This window comes from Lutjanus erythropterus, chromosome 17, assembly GCF_056507025.1.
Source record: "Lutjanus erythropterus isolate fLutEry1 chromosome 17, fLutEry1.hap2, whole genome shotgun sequence".
NCBI classification, from domain to species: domain Eukaryota; kingdom Metazoa; phylum Chordata; class Actinopteri; order Lutjaniformes; family Lutjanidae; genus Lutjanus; species Lutjanus erythropterus.
In genome coordinates, this window is record NC_139333.1 from 18,316,257 (window position 1) to 18,334,800 (window position 18,544).

The 18,544-nt window shown below is 40.0% G+C and overlaps 1 protein-coding gene across 4 annotated transcripts in view; it reads right to left on the bottom strand.

Annotated features, from left to right (window-relative positions):
• Nucleotides 1–3,331: 3,331 nt before the first annotated feature.
• vti1a (vesicle transport through interaction with t-SNAREs 1A) overlaps nt 3,332–18,544 on the bottom strand; it is a 156,134-nt gene continuing 140,921 nt past the window's right edge. For all 4 annotated transcript variants that reach the window (XM_084740236.1, XM_084740239.1, XM_084740235.1 and 1 more), the window contains one exon: nt 3,332–4,973. In XM_084740236.1, the coding sequence (XP_084596362.1) occupies nt 4,880–4,973 (94 nt within the window). In that variant the 3' untranslated portion in view covers nt 3,332–4,879. The remainder of the gene's footprint in view (nt 4,974–18,544) is intronic.

The following is an 18,544-nucleotide window of genomic DNA, read 5'->3' on the forward strand; positions in this document are numbered from 1 at the left end:
AAACCATACTTTGCATCAAATTAAACTAGAGATAATTTGTTCTTTATGAGCCAGTATTAGACCCTTTATTAGACTTTATTACAGGGTAATCTGGGACACATTACAACAGAACTGTACTGTAAACTAAAATGTATCATTTCCCATTGTTAGACCCTTATTAAGTTTCATTAAAGGGTAATTAGGGACAAACTACAACAGAACTGTACTGTAAACTAAAGCAAACAAAATATTCCTCTACCTCTATAATTTTGATCTTTACTTAATAGATCTGTTTCACATATTGTTTTATAAACAGGGAAGTAGCAGACATGTACGGTTCTGTTGTAATGTGTCCCTAATTAACTCCTAATAAAGTCTAATAAGGGTCTCACAGTGGGAAAAAATACACTTTCGTTTACAGGTTTTCTGTTGTAGTCTCCCAGGTTACCCTCTAAGAAAGTCAAAGTATCTAATAAGGGGTCTAATACTGTCTAATAAATAAAATTGTTTCAAGATTTGATTGGCTTGTTGCGTCTTATTCGTATGCTGTAAAATAAAGTGCGACCGATATTTGTGCGTGCAGACAATTCAACACAGCCTTTTACACTGAGCACTCCAGCTCCATCTCAACCACAGGGGGACACATCCTGCACGCACATGCATGCACACAAACATCCATGTATGTATGTATGCCTGCAGCCCCTGTGACTTCCTCAAATAATGGGGGGCATTGTCATTTCTTTGTGAGCACAAACACCATTAAAACGGTCGACAGCGCTGATGGGGGCGAAAAGAAAAGACAGATAAAGGGCCGGGGAGAGAAAGAAAGCCATTCTGCTAGGACTGGTGGCGTGTACAAACGGAGAACATGGCTCCTCTTCTAACAGCCGTACACTAGAGCGTGTGTGTGCCTCTTTTTTTTATCGGGGGGCGTCCACCATACGTGCGACAGTGCGAGTGTGCTTTTGTGTGCGCGCGGAATCAAACAGTAGAAGATTCATTGTAGTTCTCAAACGGTGGCATTGTGGGTTTTTCTTGGGTAGCTGTTGTTGCAGGGCCGCCTTTAATACGTGCGTGTGCATGTGTGTGGTAGGGGGTGGCAGCATCATGGACACTCCTGGAGATGAAGCGCCCACCCTCCCATCATGATCCCACCACTGGGGCTGTTTATCCCGTTCAAGGCCCGCCCTTCGCCGGGGGACAGACAGCTCAAACGATGCTTGTCACAATCCCTCGTCGTCTTAAATGGCTGACAAACATCAGGCTTTTTGTAATGGTGGTGCATCACAGAGGTTCCTTGTTGAGGAACCTTCTTTTTTTTTTATCTTTATGTATGTAAACCTACTAGAAAGGACCAGGGAGAACAGGAGTAACTGCTGAGCTGGGCTCGAGGGATGTTAGCGAGACAGACTGACGCAAGATGGTGGTGTAAAATCATTTCCGCTGATGAAATAAGAGACCAAAACCATTGCTATAGGATCACTCGTGTTATCATTACTGTATCAAGCGCGGCACAGCGGAGCGTGGATCTAAATGTGATTCAGGTGGAAATGTTTCGGCTCTCGCAGGATGGCCAAGCTGAGAACGTGGTTGGTGTAGGAAATGAACAGGGACACCCAAAGACTCGATCCTCTCGCTGGCAAACAGGAGAAGGCAGGGAGAGCTTCAAAATCACTTTTCAGACATCAAATAATTAATTGCTCCCCCCTCCCCCCCCTCCCCAAACCCGTTTCTCTCCTGGTGTCTGTATGGAAGACACAGCTCCAGTCACTTAAGGAGGGTTAACACCCGTCTAAATTAAATATTAAAAGGTGTCTGTACCTGCTGCTATTGTTGCCCCTTGGAATAAGATATAACCTATTTTTGACAAGTTTTCATCCTCAGCCTTCTGCGGCGAGACGCTTGTCGAAAACCAAATCAGCGAATGGGGGGAGTGGTAGTGGGGCGTGTGTGTGTGTGTGTGGGGGGGGTTGATGAATAATCTAGTTCATATTCCAACGACACCCGCCGCTCAGAGGGAGAAAAAGAAAGGGATAGGCAGGTGGAGAAAGAGGGAGATGGACAGAGGACGAGGGAGATAAAAGCTGAGGGGGGAAAAGTGAGGGATGAGTGAAGAGGGGAAAAAAAAGGAGGAAAAAGAGGAGAAAAAAAGGGAGGAGTGGCAGATGATAGCCGACGTCTGCCAAGGTATCACATGACAGTGCTCCTGTTTAAATAATAAAACAGGACGGGGGCTCTAAACAAATCGTTATCTTCCCACCCTCATGCATCCTGCCTTCCCTCTGCCCCTCCCTCCCTTTCCCCGCTTTTAAAAACTTGTTTTAATGCCATTTCTTAATGAACATAATAGCTCGGCGCTAATAATGAAAAGAAAATAAAAACATCTAAAAACGCGGAGGGGCCCCCGAGTTGTCGCCGGCGCTCAATTATTTCCTTGTCAAGTGGGTCTGTTTTTAATGAGGCCCTGTGGGACTGATGTCTGTCAGTCAGCCCTGACTTTTTGACACCATTACAACTTCAAATAGAAGCCGCCGCCACGCTGCCTTCCACCGCTCACTCGCTAGCTACTGCTCCGCTCATCTGACAGGCTGGGAGGGAGGGAGGGGAGGACAGGGAGGGGAGGAGGAGAAAAGGTGGCAGGAGAGGTAGAGAGAGAAAGGGGGGGATAGAAAGGGAGGAAAAGAAGAGAGCACATCGGCACGTAGGTAGGCTGCACACATACATGCTGTGCACCGGGTGAAAAAACAATCACCGAGGGTCATTACCAGATGAGGTTTGTCAAACTGCCAGGGATTTCAACCCCCCCACCTCTATGCTTCCTTGTTCACTTCCTTCCTTCTCCCTCCTTTCTTCTTCTTCCTTCCTTTTTTCATTATTCCTTCACTTTAATGATAAGTCTTGGTGGGTCGGCCCCGCATGGGACGGTCAGAGGCACACTATTTTGTTGGCCATTAATTTGAGGCTTTGAAGCAGACGGCGGCACTGCGGCTGGTGAGGGCCTGTGAAATGGTGGGTCGGCAGGAGTGGGGGGTGTCGGGGGGGGGGGGGGGGGGGGGGGCGGTGGTGACGGGGGCTCACCACCACCTCGACACCCCTGCATCTTCGAAAACGAAGAGCATGGCCCTGAAACAGAATAGCAAATGTCCTCGCCAGGAACCACCACGCCGACCACAGGAGACACACGCACATGCACACGCCAACACTCCCCACCCGTGTCTGTGTATGTGTGTTAGCTTCATGTATCTCAACTTGCGAAAAATTCTCCAAATATGCTCTTAAATTTAGATTTTCCAAGACCCCCCTGAAGAATGGCTTTCCCCAGAAGAATTAAACAGCAGTAAACTCACACGCCTCAAACACCTGCAAATGCATCACATCATCAGTCAGCGCACAGATAAACAGAAACAAGGACTGCATCACTATCGTCAGAACTTGACAAGAAAAATATGGAAGAACACAGAGTACAAGTTCTAAAACGAGTTAGATCAATTTATAAGAACAGAAGACAAAAGCAAAAAAAAAAACTTTAAGACACACAACTTGAAGTCCACACATTTCAGTTGGTCCTGGTGTCGGCATTTTAGTCTAATCACTGAACACCCGAAATCAAGAAAAAAAAAAATACATGAGGCTAATGTTAAATCTGAATACTTTCAACATCATAAAATATACAGTTCTAGCACAGAAACTTTAACTGAAAGCTCATTTATAAATAAATAGTAATAGAGTCGCTTGTATTGAGAGCAAAACACTATACATGATGTAGATTTAAATGTTAGTACATACAGTATCATGTCTATAATTTCCCACAATGATATTTATGTTAAAAAGTCCATAGGAAGTTGTGGAAAAATCTGTGTATGGGAGGTGCAGGGGGATTGTACCAAAATGTGGATATAAATGTCTGAAGAAACCTTTCTTTCTATTATACTCATGTATTGTTTGTGCCAAGGTTGGGGCCAGTTCGCTTTTTTAGAAAAAACAAATTACAAGATTTTATTGTATTTTTTCCATCTCCAGGCTCTCTTAAAATGTTCGCATATTTCCTGAATGCAATAATTGAAAATAAACAAACAAAACAAAACTTTTGCCTGGTTTGTCTGAACCAAAGTTGAACTGACCTCAACCTTTTCATGTGTATCGTCTCTTTTCAAGGCAGCGCCACTCGTCTATTTTGGGCTCTGCTGAGCTTTTTAGAGGAGGAGTATGAACAGCATATCTTACTTGAAGGCACTGTCCTCTGTGCTGTGTAGGGGCTACATGATGAACGGCTGAATCATTTAGTTACAGAAGCTCATACATACTACAGTATGTGTGTCTACTGTTGGTGTGAATAACAACAAACACAGTGTGGGCCCCCGATCTGTGACTGTCACTCATGCACATGCACAGAACTCTCATACTGTCTCTCATGCATGCACACACACGTCCTGAATAACACTTGACCCACCTGCATTGCCACAAAAAAAGAAGAATCTACATGTTTGAATCTGCTTTGAGTTGCAAAAAAAAAAATCCCCAGGCCTCGTTCACCTGGGGACACGGTGGGCTGAGGACGACACCATGAAAAATATTAACTATCATATAAACATCTCCCTCGATTCTTGTCCCCGGAGATGTGAGAGAAAGAGCCTGACAGAGAGAGGACAAAACTGAAGAGTGGGAAAGAAGAAGAAAGAAAGAAAGAGGAGAAAAGAAAGAGAGAAAGAAACAGCAAACAGGAAAAGGAGAAAGAGATGGAAAAAAGCTCCCTGTCAGGCTTTGGAAACAGTGATTCATGGGGACCATTTGTCCTAATTACAGCAGAACAACGCTTTTGTCGCTATTAATCACGAGTGTGTGTGTTTGTATTTGTGTCAGGGTGGGGGGAGTGTGTGCGTTTATGTGTGTAGAGGTGAGATCAGTGGCCTCGCAGATTGAAATAGATGGCCAGGATGATGGTGAGAAGGATGATGGCTCCGAGGATGAAGACCAGGATGCGGTTCTGGATGATCCTGCAGAGAAAGAGAAGAGAGAGATCAGGCAGGGTTCACAGAAGTCATATTGTGTCTACAGAGAAAAGTTAAACACGTAAAACAGTCACATGTTTATGTGCAAACTAAATGACCAGCCATCAGCTGGAGGCTTATCATGTTTAATAGCTACCATGAGGTCTGCATACATGGTATTTACTGGTATACAACCACTGGCACGGGACCGTAAAACACACACACATAGACACGCAATATTTCCAACACGTTTGTGCAACGCTCTGGTTTAAATGTCTGACAAATTATTTCTGACTTGCATACACACTCGTAGCCTCTGTAAAAATTTCATACTGACGTGTGCAGACATTAGAACATACTAAACAGAGCAACACACTTATAAACAACGCACAAACAGACAGACACACACACACACACAGGCTCTAAAACTTTATTTGCACAATAAAGTGGAAAAAGTGGCTCAGTAGTTTCCTGGAGGTAATAAAATCAGTGAATTACTGATGGAATTTGCCATAAAACGACTCACTCTTTTGCACGTTTAAATGTTCCCACTGTGACCTAAGTAAACTTGACAAGAGGGGGCTTTGAACCAAAAAAACACAAAGCTGCGAAAAAGGAGGGTTGGAGAGACGGAGCGGGTGCTGCTGCTGGTCTACAGAGCAGGGCTGCAGCCAGGATTTTAGATATACTGAGGTCCGCAGCCCAAATCCCCCTTTTTTTGACAAAAAAGTTATGAAAAAAGATTCTGATTATTTTAAATTCTTTTATTTCTAATCACATATTTAACTGTCATTTATTATATTTTCTGTAGAAAATTTATCAGCCTACGTAATGATCTAAACAGTGTGTCAAAGCCTTTATTACTTATGTACCTATAATTCAAGAAAACTCAAAGGCAAAAATAACTTGCCTTAAAAAGGCAAGACCATGTATGATTTTTGTGATGTCATACAATATACACAGCTATTTAGGGTGTTAAACTCCCTCCCAAAGGTGTTTATACTGTGAAAATAACTAAAAAAAAACTATGCACATTTAAGAACTGCTGACATACAATAAATATATAAACTAAAAGCTTTAGAAATTCTAAGCCAACTGTAATCAATCACTTGCTTTGTTTTTTTTTAAATCTTCAAATTAAAATCAAAATCTTCCAAAAAATTTGTGCCTGTATCGTAACAAAAGAAAGGATAATGCAAGTTGTTGACTTAGAAACAAGAAAAAAACTGAGTAAAAATATTTTTTGCAGTGTAAGAATGTCAAATTGAAAGATACTAAGAGTCTAAAGTTAATACCAGGTTCAGCCTTAAAAAGCCACCAAGTATAGTTTATGTGTAACTGTACAATATACACAATTATTTATGCTGTTCCCAGAAACAACACTGAGGACCTGACCTCCATATCCTCAGCAGCATCTGCAGCCTTGGTGCAGAAGACTTACAGGCTTCAGCATCAAGAGTACGAGCAACTCGTCTCATGTGTGTGTTTCCAAAATTCTCCAGAGTTTGTATCACCACACAGGCAAACACACACGCACACACACACCAGCTCCGAACCCTCCGCTGCTCCTGACAAATGAGAGAATTATCACATTTGCTGACATGTGGAGGGGTGGAGGAGAGGCCGAGGAGGGGGGGCACTGTCCACTTCTCTAAGCAGGAGATGAATAGCCCATGCTGTGGCCATTTATCACTGGGGAGGGAGGGGGGGGGCTGCCTGGTTGCTCAGTCACCCTGCTACCCTCTAAAGCCCAAGTCTGAGCCCGACACACCAGTGGAGCTCCCAGTCCGCCAGCTCGGACCTGCAGTAGCCTCAAGTAGCTGCTCAGTTTGAAACCCACGGCTATGGAAGAAAGGACAACAGAACTACAACACCACACAGTGTTGTTATGTATCACAGGAGCGCTTTTATGCTTACGTCTTTGTATTTCCTTTGTGTATGCTTTTTGCAGAGAAGTGTCTTTTTTTGTCTACTTTGCACAACAGACTCTCCAGCCACTCTAGAACACATATTTATAGGACAGTGTTTCTCAAATGGGGGTACTAGTACTCCTAGGGGTACTTTGGAGTACCGCAGGGAGTATTGACATTTTTTCATTTAAAAAATATCAGTCATGCATAATTCCTAAAATAATGACACTATAATAAGTTCAATAACAATGCTAATGTAAGTTCAGTTAAGCCAATTTTTAGATTCAGTATTCCTGTTTTCAATGCACTTGTTAACTGCTGAAAACTGCACAGAAGAAGAAAGCAACTACAAGACTGATCTATAACTACATGAGTGATCTCTCTCTCGCACCGCCAGGTAACGTCATAAGAATATTCACATGTTCCCCATTTGTAATCACCAACATTTTGGTCAGTTACTGTAATTTAAATACATATTTTTCTCAGTAAGGGATTACAATTACAGTCCATCCTTGAGCCCAAGTCAGCGCTTGTGCCAAGTTTGAAAAAATACCTTAAAGGCGTGCTTGAAATATCACGTTCACAAGACTGGGATGACCAAAAAAAAACATGATGCCTGTGGCCACGGTTGTTACTTCTGTTTGAGGTTTTCCAAAAAAATGCAACAAATGCAATCACGTTCACTGTGAGCAGGAAGCCAGTTTCGGTACTGAATGACAAGCAAAAATCAAAAAATGAATTTGTGAACAAAGTGTAGCAATAATACAGCTGAGTTCATGTAGAGCTGTAATGGTTAGTTGATCGATCAGCTGATCGAAAGAAAATTAGCTGCAGCTATTTTGATAACTGATTGATTGTTTCAGTCATTGTTCAAGTAAAAATGTCAAACATTTACTGATTCCAGCTTCTTAAATATCAGGATTTGCTGCTTTTCTTTGTCACTTTTTGACATTTTATTAATTAAACAATTAATCTTGGAAAATAATTGGCAGAATAATTGGTAATGAAAATAATAATTTATTGCACCCTTAGGTAGGTTATTGAAAAAAGTTTGAGAACTACTGGTATATGATATCTTTACAAGCTAAAAGCTTTAAAAGTTAAAAACAAAAAACAATAACCAATCAATTGTACATCCTTTCAACAACTGTAATGCTCTCACTGGACAACACCAGAGAGCTCATTATAACTACTATTTGTAAGTAGCCCTGCTTTATAAGAAGACAGTTTATCCTTGAATAAATGCATACATTATCATGACGGTGTCATGCTGTATAGAGTAAACCACGTCTTGTGCAACACAAGTAACAGTTACGGTATATTTTTATATCCTGCTGCTGCAGATCCTGTCTGGTTTCACCCTACAGGATAAGACAAAAACAGTAATAAAAATAAAATCATCACGCTGCTTATGTCATACGCCTGCATGTCTATGTTGTGGTAAGCGGTACCAGGGATGCTGTGATAGGAGAGCCTGATCCTGAAATGATTGGCTGGAGCCGGCTGGGGAGGAGATCCCACTGAAACACTAATCAGAGCATGCTTAGCAAGGCCACATCTCCCCCTATTAATTGACATTCATTATTTAGAATGATTATTTATCCCAGCCGAATACCCAGAGGAGGAGCTTGTGTGTATGTGTGTCTGCGAGTGCCAGTGTGTCGGGAGAATCCACATCACTTTGTGTTGTTTGTTACTTTTTCAGCTGGGGAAAAAGAGGGGCGGGTGACTCGTGGCCTGGGGGTGGAAAAACGAACAGGAAGTTAGTTTTAGCCTCAGTGATGAGGAGCAACAAGAAGAGAAGATGGGGGGGTTCAACTCTGTAAAAATTGCATTCATTATAAGGAGTTTGATTTGGTAGCAAACAACGCGGAATAACTTCAAACACTTAAATGTTCAAAGCGGTAAAGAATATGACAGTGCTGCAATTCAACCACTTCTTCTCAAGGGACGGATATTTAAAAAAAAATACTTACTTTGACCTTAAACTGATCCTCTGAACACCAATCTAACAAAACATGAATGTCTAATGTAAAGTAGCTGATCTTACTTGAGACAACTCAAACTCTTAAATAGAGGCTTGATACAAATGTATCACTGCCCAGTAAGAAACAGCCAAAGCATAAGTAATATTAAGGTTAAATTCAATCTTGCTACAACTCAAACTCTTAAGTATGCCTTTCAGTTTTGTAGCTGTGGGTTTAAAATCCACTGTGAGCAACAAAATGTTGGGGCTGAACCAGTAATCTTAACCTCGCACATGTCTGTTCTATTGCCCGCAATAATTCAAGTGAAACTATGAGACCTTGTGAAGGTTGTGAACCAGGGGTTACCTTTGACCAGAGGACCTGTAGGCTCACAAACCCACACACGCACGTAAAGATCCAGCCAGACAGACTGGGAGGAGTTAGACGTGGTGGAAGGGGGTACAGTCATAATACACTTGAGCAATGTTAAAATCCATCTAAAAAAATGGTGTCTGTGACACTGTAAAGAGCCACAGTCCTTTCCTCTGACAGCTTGAGGAGCGAGGATATTAATGTCATCACTCTCCTTTAACCACTGCAGAGGTGACAAGGCTGCAAAGTCAATGTTACATTATAGCCTGGGCAGGAAATTACTCTTTTCTATTAGAATCATAATCACAAAAATACTGTCTTACACCAACAAAGATTAATTTAATCTAAGATTAGTTTTAGTTTTAAAAAACAAGTAAATCCAGATTTAAAATAAAGCAGAGCTCTGTTGCACAAATAAAAACTTATCTCAGTTTATTAAAACCAAATTTATTGATGTAAACTGAAATGAAATAGAGTTTAATCAATGTGGAGATGCTTGCTTATCCAAATTAAAACACATAAATAATAAATTGTACTGCTTTCAGGACCCACTAAGTATAAAACAAGGGGAGAAACCATTAACTTTCGGCTGCTCTATATTCATTCACAAAACGTTGCATTGCTTGCAAGCTAGCAAAAAGAAATGTTACATTATTTGCTTGCTAGCTAAAAAGCTAATAAGACATTACAATGATTGCTAAGTAGTCAGCCAACTCATGGCGGCTCAACAGGGAGTTTCAGTTTCTTCTTCTGTTGTCCAACCTGTGTTGGTTGAATCATAAACTGGAAAAAAAAACAGAAAAAAGAGACGCATGATAACTAGATTGGGTTGAATTTGTCCCTTAACTTTCAACGTGTGACTTGATTATTCTGCTCATTTCATCTCATAAAGGCAAACAATTTTAAAGTGAAACCTCCTTAACTGTAAATTTACAACTGGAGTTTAAAATTTTGTAGTAAAAACTAAACAGAACTAAATCCTTGTTGGTACAACTCAGCCGCTGTGATACAGATCAATACTTGAGTGTACAACAGTAAAAAAAACTCTGACAAATACCAGTAATAAAGTTATTTTTCTCATCGTCCATTTAATCTTTTTTCCATTTGGTCACTCACAACAACTGGTGTCTGTAAAAGGGAAGAGAAAATCCCTGGGGGCAGATCGTTTTCATAATCTTCACGACGACTAATCTGCATACTGTCAGATTGTAGATTTTATCTACAGATTTATATTCTCCATCCACTTCACTGTGAGCTCACTAGTCAAATGAGCTTCTACAGTAAAAGTCAGTTTAGTTTCCATTAGAGCCTGACTGATAGCTCGGTCGGCCAATATTATTGGCTCATTATTGGCCTATTACAGCTATACTGGTCTGTGTTGGTGTCAGTATATATGCTGGCCAATCATAATGCAGATTGTTTTTCTTTGTTAGCTTTATAGGCAGCATCTGATGCATGTTTGATCCTCTTCTCTTAATTCAGTATAACTATTAAAAACTGTTAAATTTACTGTTGAAATGTAAAATATTGTGTGTCCATTACATATCTTCGTTGTAAGGGTTTGTTAACAACAATTAATCCCTAATATCAGCCCCAAAAATCCAGTACTGATCAGGCTCTAGGTTCCCCTTAACCCTAATCCTACCAACTGAGGTACCCACAGACCTCAGAGGTGTACAGATGATTTATTCTATCGTTCAAAATTTTCATGCGTGTGATTTTTTTTCCCTAATTCATATCATTGTTTTCAGTTTCAATTTGTGCTTTTTAAAATGATCAGTGTATAAAACAGCCAATTCCGTCTATAGGCCGTTTTAGAAGATGGAACATTGACTGAGGTCATGTTTGTCAGGGGTGATAATTTTAAGTATCGCACACTTTCAGGGGATAGGGCCTCTCTGTCAGTCAATATAAAAGAGACAGACACAGATTTACTCAAATGTAAATGAACTGTAACTTTCCTAAAATAAAAATAATAAGCAGTTCCTTCTTCAAATGATTTGTATTTTGCTATGATGGTTGTTTCATGCAGTAGTTTACTCTGGTCGGTAGTCCTTGTATGTTAAATATGTTGGTAGGATGAGGGTTGAATTCCTCCGGCAACAGAAGAAGCTAAAATAAAACTTACCCCACAAATATAGAACACATGCGCCCACCCTTCTGAAACCCCCACCCAAAAAATGAAATAAAAAAAAAAAATCCCAAAAATTGGGAGGTAGGAGAGTGAAGAACATGGTTTTCCTCTGCCGTATGGTTGATCCCGTCCTGACACGTGGCCAGACAGAACAGAACTTATCAAACCGGATCCATCCTCCAGCTTTGACACTTGACATAGAGGTGGGGGGGTGCTGAGGCATGTGTGTGTGTGTGTGTGTGTGTGTGTGTGTGTGTGTGTGTGTGGGTTGGAGATGGTTTGGGGATGTGTGAGTGATGCACACAGCGCACGTACAAGTGTGCAGACGTACATGCTGACCCACAAATACACACTCCTACACTGTAAAAATATACAGAACTTTAGTGGAATCAACCAGTATTATCCCATTAACTTAACACAAATATACAAGTTTTATTTATTCAAGTTAATTCAACTTAAAATTTCTAGTATTTATTTTCAGTGTCTTTCAAAACTCTTTAACATGAGTTATTCTAGTCTTTTTAGCTGTAATGATGAGTTAACAAATGTACAGAGTTAATTAAATTAAGTTTCTCAAGAAACACGATCAGCATTAGACATTAGAAACAGTCGATCTTTTCTCAGATGATCTTGTTTGCTTATCTAGGTCATATAAAAGCATCTGTTTCATAGCCAGTTAAAACGCCATGAAAAAGCTCAAATATCAAGTTCATTTGACCAGAAAAGTGTATTTGTTTTGAATCATGACAAAATTACCTCAACTTGTCTTCAAATCCAACTTAAAATTTTAAGGTCATATGAGGGCAGAAACATCAATCTGAGACTGTTTCATAACAAGTTAAAAAAAAGTCCATGTAGTAGCTTTCATATTAAGTTTATTTGACTAGAAAAGTTTGTGTTTTGAATTGTTACGAAATATCCTCAACTTGTCCTTAAAAAAAAAACAACAAAAAAAACACTCATATGTAGACAGACCAACAGTAAGTGTAACTGAGACGCCAGCCAATAACAGCACATAATACTGGCCGTTCTATTGGCTCCTGCTGTTCCTTCATCGCAGGCAGCCAGTCAGCTAACACCTTACTATACGTGAAGACACAGATATACAGCACCAGTGTTAGAAACAGAGACAGAGGGAGACTGGAAATGATGAGTGCAAAGGAGAGCAAAAAATAAAGCAAGCAGGAAGGACGGAAATGGACAATAAAGCAGCTGAGAGTGAAAAACAAGAGAGAAAGACAGAAATAGAGAGGTGGAAAGAAACGGGGAGAGTGAGGAAAGAAAGACAGAGAGAAGGAGAGAGAGAAGTCCGTTTACCCGGGGAGGCAGAGCTAGAGGAGAGGCTCCTCGGAGACAGATGAAAATAATGAGGACTTTTCTGTCAGGAAAGATTTACAAAATTGTACCAGTGTTATTAAAATTTAAAATCTCCAGTTTTTTTTTCTTTTTCTCCCTTCCCACCCTCTTCCTCCCTCCCTCTTTTCCTTCCCGTGTTTTTTTCCCTCTTCTTCCAGCAGCACAGCCTTATTACCAGCTCTAATGAGCACCGGGATACACCTCAGCTGTGTGTGTGAGTGTGTGTGTGTGTGTGTGTGTGCTTGTGCGTGTGTGTGTGCGTGTGTTGGGGTCCAGGTCCCTAGTGCCAGCTCCATCAGCGCCCCAGATTCCCTAGTCCCCTCAATGACACACACATCTGTGTGTGTGCCCACACAAAACACACAAGGGTGGGCACACGGATACACGCTGACACACATGTACACACAGCTTTTGATGGCGCTCAGAGGTGGCTGGACATAAACACACTCACACACACATACACACACACACACACACACCTCTCAGACAGACAGATAACACCCCCCACCCCAAAACAAAAACAGTCTCAGTCAGACAGACATAAGCAGATAGGCCCAACCCACCTGGAAACACACACGCACACACAAACACACACACCGTCTCCACTAAGAACAAACTTAGCTGCAGAGTTGCATCTCTCAGGCCCTCCCCGATCCCTCCTCTTTCCACTAGTAGACCAATAAAATAAAAATCAATGGCTGTCTGAGCCATTCTGGCTCTCCTCCCTCCAAACCCTGGGAATATACAGCATGGGAGAGGGGAGGAGGGGGAGGGAGGGGGTGAGAGGAGGGAGGGAAGGATCAATGTGTTCACAAATGGTTTGAGTGATGGACACGGAGGTGGAACACTGGTGGGGGTAAGTCCTAACTAATGCATCGACTTGTTATCACAAACTAATACAAATATATGTTTCATAGAAGCACATGTGCACGCACACACACACACACACACACACACACACACACACACACACACACACACACACACACACACACACACACACAGATATTGAGGTCTGGGGCTCGCACACACACAAAGCTGCCACGTGAACACACACATGACACGACACAGGGTTCCTACACGTTCTCCAGAGTCAGATTCATACACTTTCAAGATATATTTAAGGTGCATTTTCAGGCTCTTTCAGCACCTTACAGCTGCAGCAAATTACACATGTATATGCACGTTACAATTTCAATGTTAAATTGAAAACTGATCCAAATGAGCTTTCAGTTTCAAGAATCAAATCAATTCGCTCAGTATTTCTTTTCCTCTCCTCCCCTGCCTGCTTTTGGCATCGAGTGCGTGCTCGAAGAAAAAAAAACAACACTTCAAAGACGAGACAGCGTAGCTTATCAGCTCTTGTATCACACTTGATACCATATACACCATCTTTTTAAGGAAGAATTTGAAAATGTAAATGTCAGTTGTCAGGGCGTAAATCCAACAATCTGTTATGTTTACATTGAAAAATTGGATCGAAACGTGACCATAAAATTCAAAATCATATCAAATCATGGATTTGACAAATCGACACCCCTAACATATACTTTAAATGATTTCACTTCTTCATTACACGATGTAAAAATGAAAAAGTTGGGAAAAGCAGCCATTTAATTTTCAAGTACCCAAATAATAGCAAATTTGGAAATACATTTTTTTGTTTGTAAAACTCAAAGATTCAAGTTTATCTAAAAAAGAAAAGCAATTGATCCAAACAAAAGATTATAGGTCAGCAAAACTTTGTTTAGTTTATCTCAAAACTTAAGAGTTTCATTCAGAAGTAAAAAATCTAGTGAAGGCAGTGGTGAGTTTTCTCAACTCAGCATATTAAATCAGATGTTATTTTGCTGTAATCAACCAAAATCAGGTTTTTGTGATCACATTCTAGAGAAGGTTGAAAAATTTAAGGAACACATACAACAGATTTTCATGTTAAACTTGACTGCAGGTAGACATGACATTACAACATGTCTGAGCAGATATCCAACTAGTGATTTATTATGAAAGCAAAGAAACTACAGTTTCAATTAGTTTGTGGCACTCGCTTAATCCTTGGAAACACTACCTTAAAATTCAAATGTTTTTTGGAGATTTCCAGCACTCGTATGAACCCTGAAAACAAAAGGTGGAGACAGGCCCGCTATCACTCCGGTTTGAGAGAAGAAAGGTGAGAAACGTGCGACGCTTCAATCAAGAAGCGACTGAAACGAGGAAGAATGAGGCAGAACGATGGGGAACAATCAGATCGGGTTCATGTTGCTCTGCAGAGATAATGACTTGACCTGTTTGTTGGAGAGATCTGATCCCACCACACATGTTCTGCCTATTGTCCCCAAGGGGGTGTTCAAGATAAATGATGATTTTGGAGACACACGCGCAAACACCCCCTCCACACAAACACACACACACAGCTGGAGCAGGTCTCTAATTGAAAGGTGTTTACTGTAATTATTCAAAGAAGCCCCCAACATCATCTAATTCCCCAAAGAAAAACAATATTTAAGAACGCGCCCACACCTTAACACTCGCAGACACTCACTGTACAGTGAACATAGATAGTAACCATGTACAAATATGTCATACTTCATACATAAATGTTTACTAACGCAAAATTAGATGCATGTTTTCCCTGCATGTTCCCGATTTAACATAAAGGCACAGTCTGTGATCTAAATGTAAAGGAAAAAGGTCGACTCACAGCCGGAAAACAAAACACCAGATTAAAACCTTCTATCACTGCTACAATTGATTGACAGACAATAACTTCTATAATTCTTGGTTACCGATTTCTTTTTATTGTGTTAAAGGTTTGTTTACATCAGCACTGGAATAAAACAAGCTAATAATGTGAGTTCATGATTTGTGGAGGCAAAAATTGGGGCTGCAACTAACAATTATTTGCATCACTGTAGCGGTGGAAGAAGTATTTAGATTCTTTACTTAAATAAAAGTAGTAATAATACAGTTTATCTTTCACATTTTGTTGATTTTGCAGGCCTCTGTGGACAAAAGCAGTAGTGTTTCCTCCACTATAATCATAAAATTTAACAATAAAAATAAAATCTCAAAACGAAAAGCTCCTTTTTCCTTTTAACTGGCTAACATATCCACTGTAAGTTTGGCCTGGGAAAATGTAAACGCAGACCCGTTTCATCTGATTTCACAGAGAATCCGGCGCGGTCGCAGGCATTAAGAATAACTATGTAGAAATAACCAATCACGTTGCGGATGTTCTCGTTTGATTATGAAGATCATCCGTATTAAACTGAAGCTGTTTCATACCCAGTTAACTGCTTTCAGTAGATTGTAAAAGTGCAAAAGTATTAGCATAAAAAAATACTTTAAGTACTAAATGTGAAAGCTTCATTACGCAGAATGGGTCATTTCAGAATAATATATATAATCTAATTACTGGATTAGATCAGATTATTTATATTTTGAGTTAATAATCTAAATATGTAAAGTAACTAGTAACTCAAGCTGTAGTGGAGTAAAAAATATGCAGTGAGGTAGACGTATAAAACAGCATTGCATGGAAATACTGAAGTACAAATACATCAAAATTATACTTAACATCAATAGACTGAATAAAAAAAAGCCAAACAAATTTTACAACAGATACAGACGACGTCCTTTTTTATCCATTCAACCACTCAGAACACAAAGATATTCAGTTACAAATATTAAAGAGTGGAAAAAGCAGCAAATTCTCACATTGAAAAGTTGGAACAATCACGTTTGCTGGGAAGATTACAGCAATGATTAATCAGGTATCAAAATGTACTTTACAATTATGTATGTAAATAAACCTCAAATCTATGTGGCGATCCGACTGACCATCCAAAACCTAAAGATATTCAGTCTAAAATTACATAAAGCAGTCACTAAAAGCAGCAAATTCTGACATTTCAAAAGCTGGAACAATTAAATTAAATTAAATGTTTGAAGTATTTCAAACTTTTTATTAAAATATTTGAATATGTAAATACATGTTCTAAATCTATTTGGTGGTTAGGGCTTTAAATCTCTAAATTTTTAATAAAATATGAAACTAATTTCCAAATTGAAAGATTTCTTTTCATTTATCTGGTAATCTAACCGCTTTCTTACATTGTTTTTTTTTTTTTTTGAGATTATTGATCCTAAAAAAGACCTTTTTTTGACCTGTATTGACATTTTTTTTTCCACATCTCACATAAAAGATGGACAGGTTTTTATTTGGAGGATGTGGTCTGAGAAGCGTATTTCATGTCAGCCTGATTCTCTCCCTCTCTCTCGCTCTCTCTCTGTCTCCCACTTTACTCCCTCTCTTTCCACCAACTTGATGCAGGAGAACAGCACCGGGGCTCTACAAGTTCATCCATTTTTTATTTGGCGGCTAACAACCCTGGCCAGCAGCAGCCTAGACTGGGACCCAGTTCTCTCCCAGAAAAGTGTTGCAAGGAGGAAGAGAGGGAGGGCAGAAGGAGACTGAGAGAGGGAGGAGGAGGAGGAGAGATGGAGGTAGAAAGTAGGAGGAAATTCAGCGTGGGAGGAGAGTGTGTATATGCAAGTGTATGTGAGACACTGAAAAAAAAAAAAGGTGGAGAGAGAAAAAGAGATGGAGAGGGAAATGGAAAATAGACAGAGTGGGTGAAGGAGAAAGAGAAAGAGAGAATATATTGCAACCGTGTCTGGAATTTTTCTACAAACTTTTTTTTGCCGGCAGCGATTTCATGTAGCCGCTGCAGCTTCTCCTCGTCCCGGTGCGATGTACAGGTGGCCTTTTCGGAGCCTGCCTTCTTACCTGCCCAAGCCTGAGCCCTCCTCCATCTTCCCTATCTGCCTCTATCGTCCTGTGTGTCCTCTTTTTGTCACACATTCGGGCTCTCCACTCGGTTGAGTGATACTTGCTTATTTTCACCTTTTCTCAGGGCTCCGACACATTTTCCATTTCAAAATTGCACACTCTTCCAGACTCAGATTTCCAGATTTCTCAGTAGATTTTTCAGACCATGTTTGACTTTCGTTTCCTATTTGGAATCTTTAATCAAACAGGGTTTATACTTGGAAAGTTGGACAGTGCTTTACTGCCAAACATCTCTGTGAGGAAATAAACTGGTGCTACCTATGCTTATATTATCACTGTAACATTATTAATAAATTATTATATTGTTTACTTTTCTGATAACTACATTGCAGCATAACAGTGATCTTAATGATTAATCAACAATCTATTACTACCCATTAAGAATTTAACACATTAAAAATTCTTATTCAGGACAGGTGGACAAGAGCCGCCGTTTAATGTGAGAACCTTACTGTTTTAATAAACTGTTTGTTAATTGTTTGTGATTCATAAACCAATGTTTCACCTAACTAAAGTGTCGCTATAATTGTTCACATAAAACTTAAATTGAGAAAAAGATGTGTGTTTGGTATCCTGGTTGTTATCATGTTCCACTGTCTGTAAATGCAAAAAGTTTGCATCCCTACTACATAATTCATAATGTAATGTTCAGAAAAGCTTAATATTTATATAATAATATTTAATATTTTGTCCACCAGCCTCCAGTTTGTCACTGCTGTGAAATTAAACCACTATTGAAACATCTAAGTATAGCCAGCCTAACTTAGGAAATAGAAGATGTGCTACAGAATGTAACTTTATTTTTCCATAAATAATTATGAGAGGGGTGCACTTTTTTCATTTGAGCACCTGGCCCTCCAAATGTCTGTGCACGGCACTGCTGTCAAACATTTTGGCTGCACTGGCTGCCTGCTCCAAACGCCATGAAAAACACTCTGCTTTCATGATCAGTTTATTTTCAGGGATTTTATATTTTAGAAAAAAAA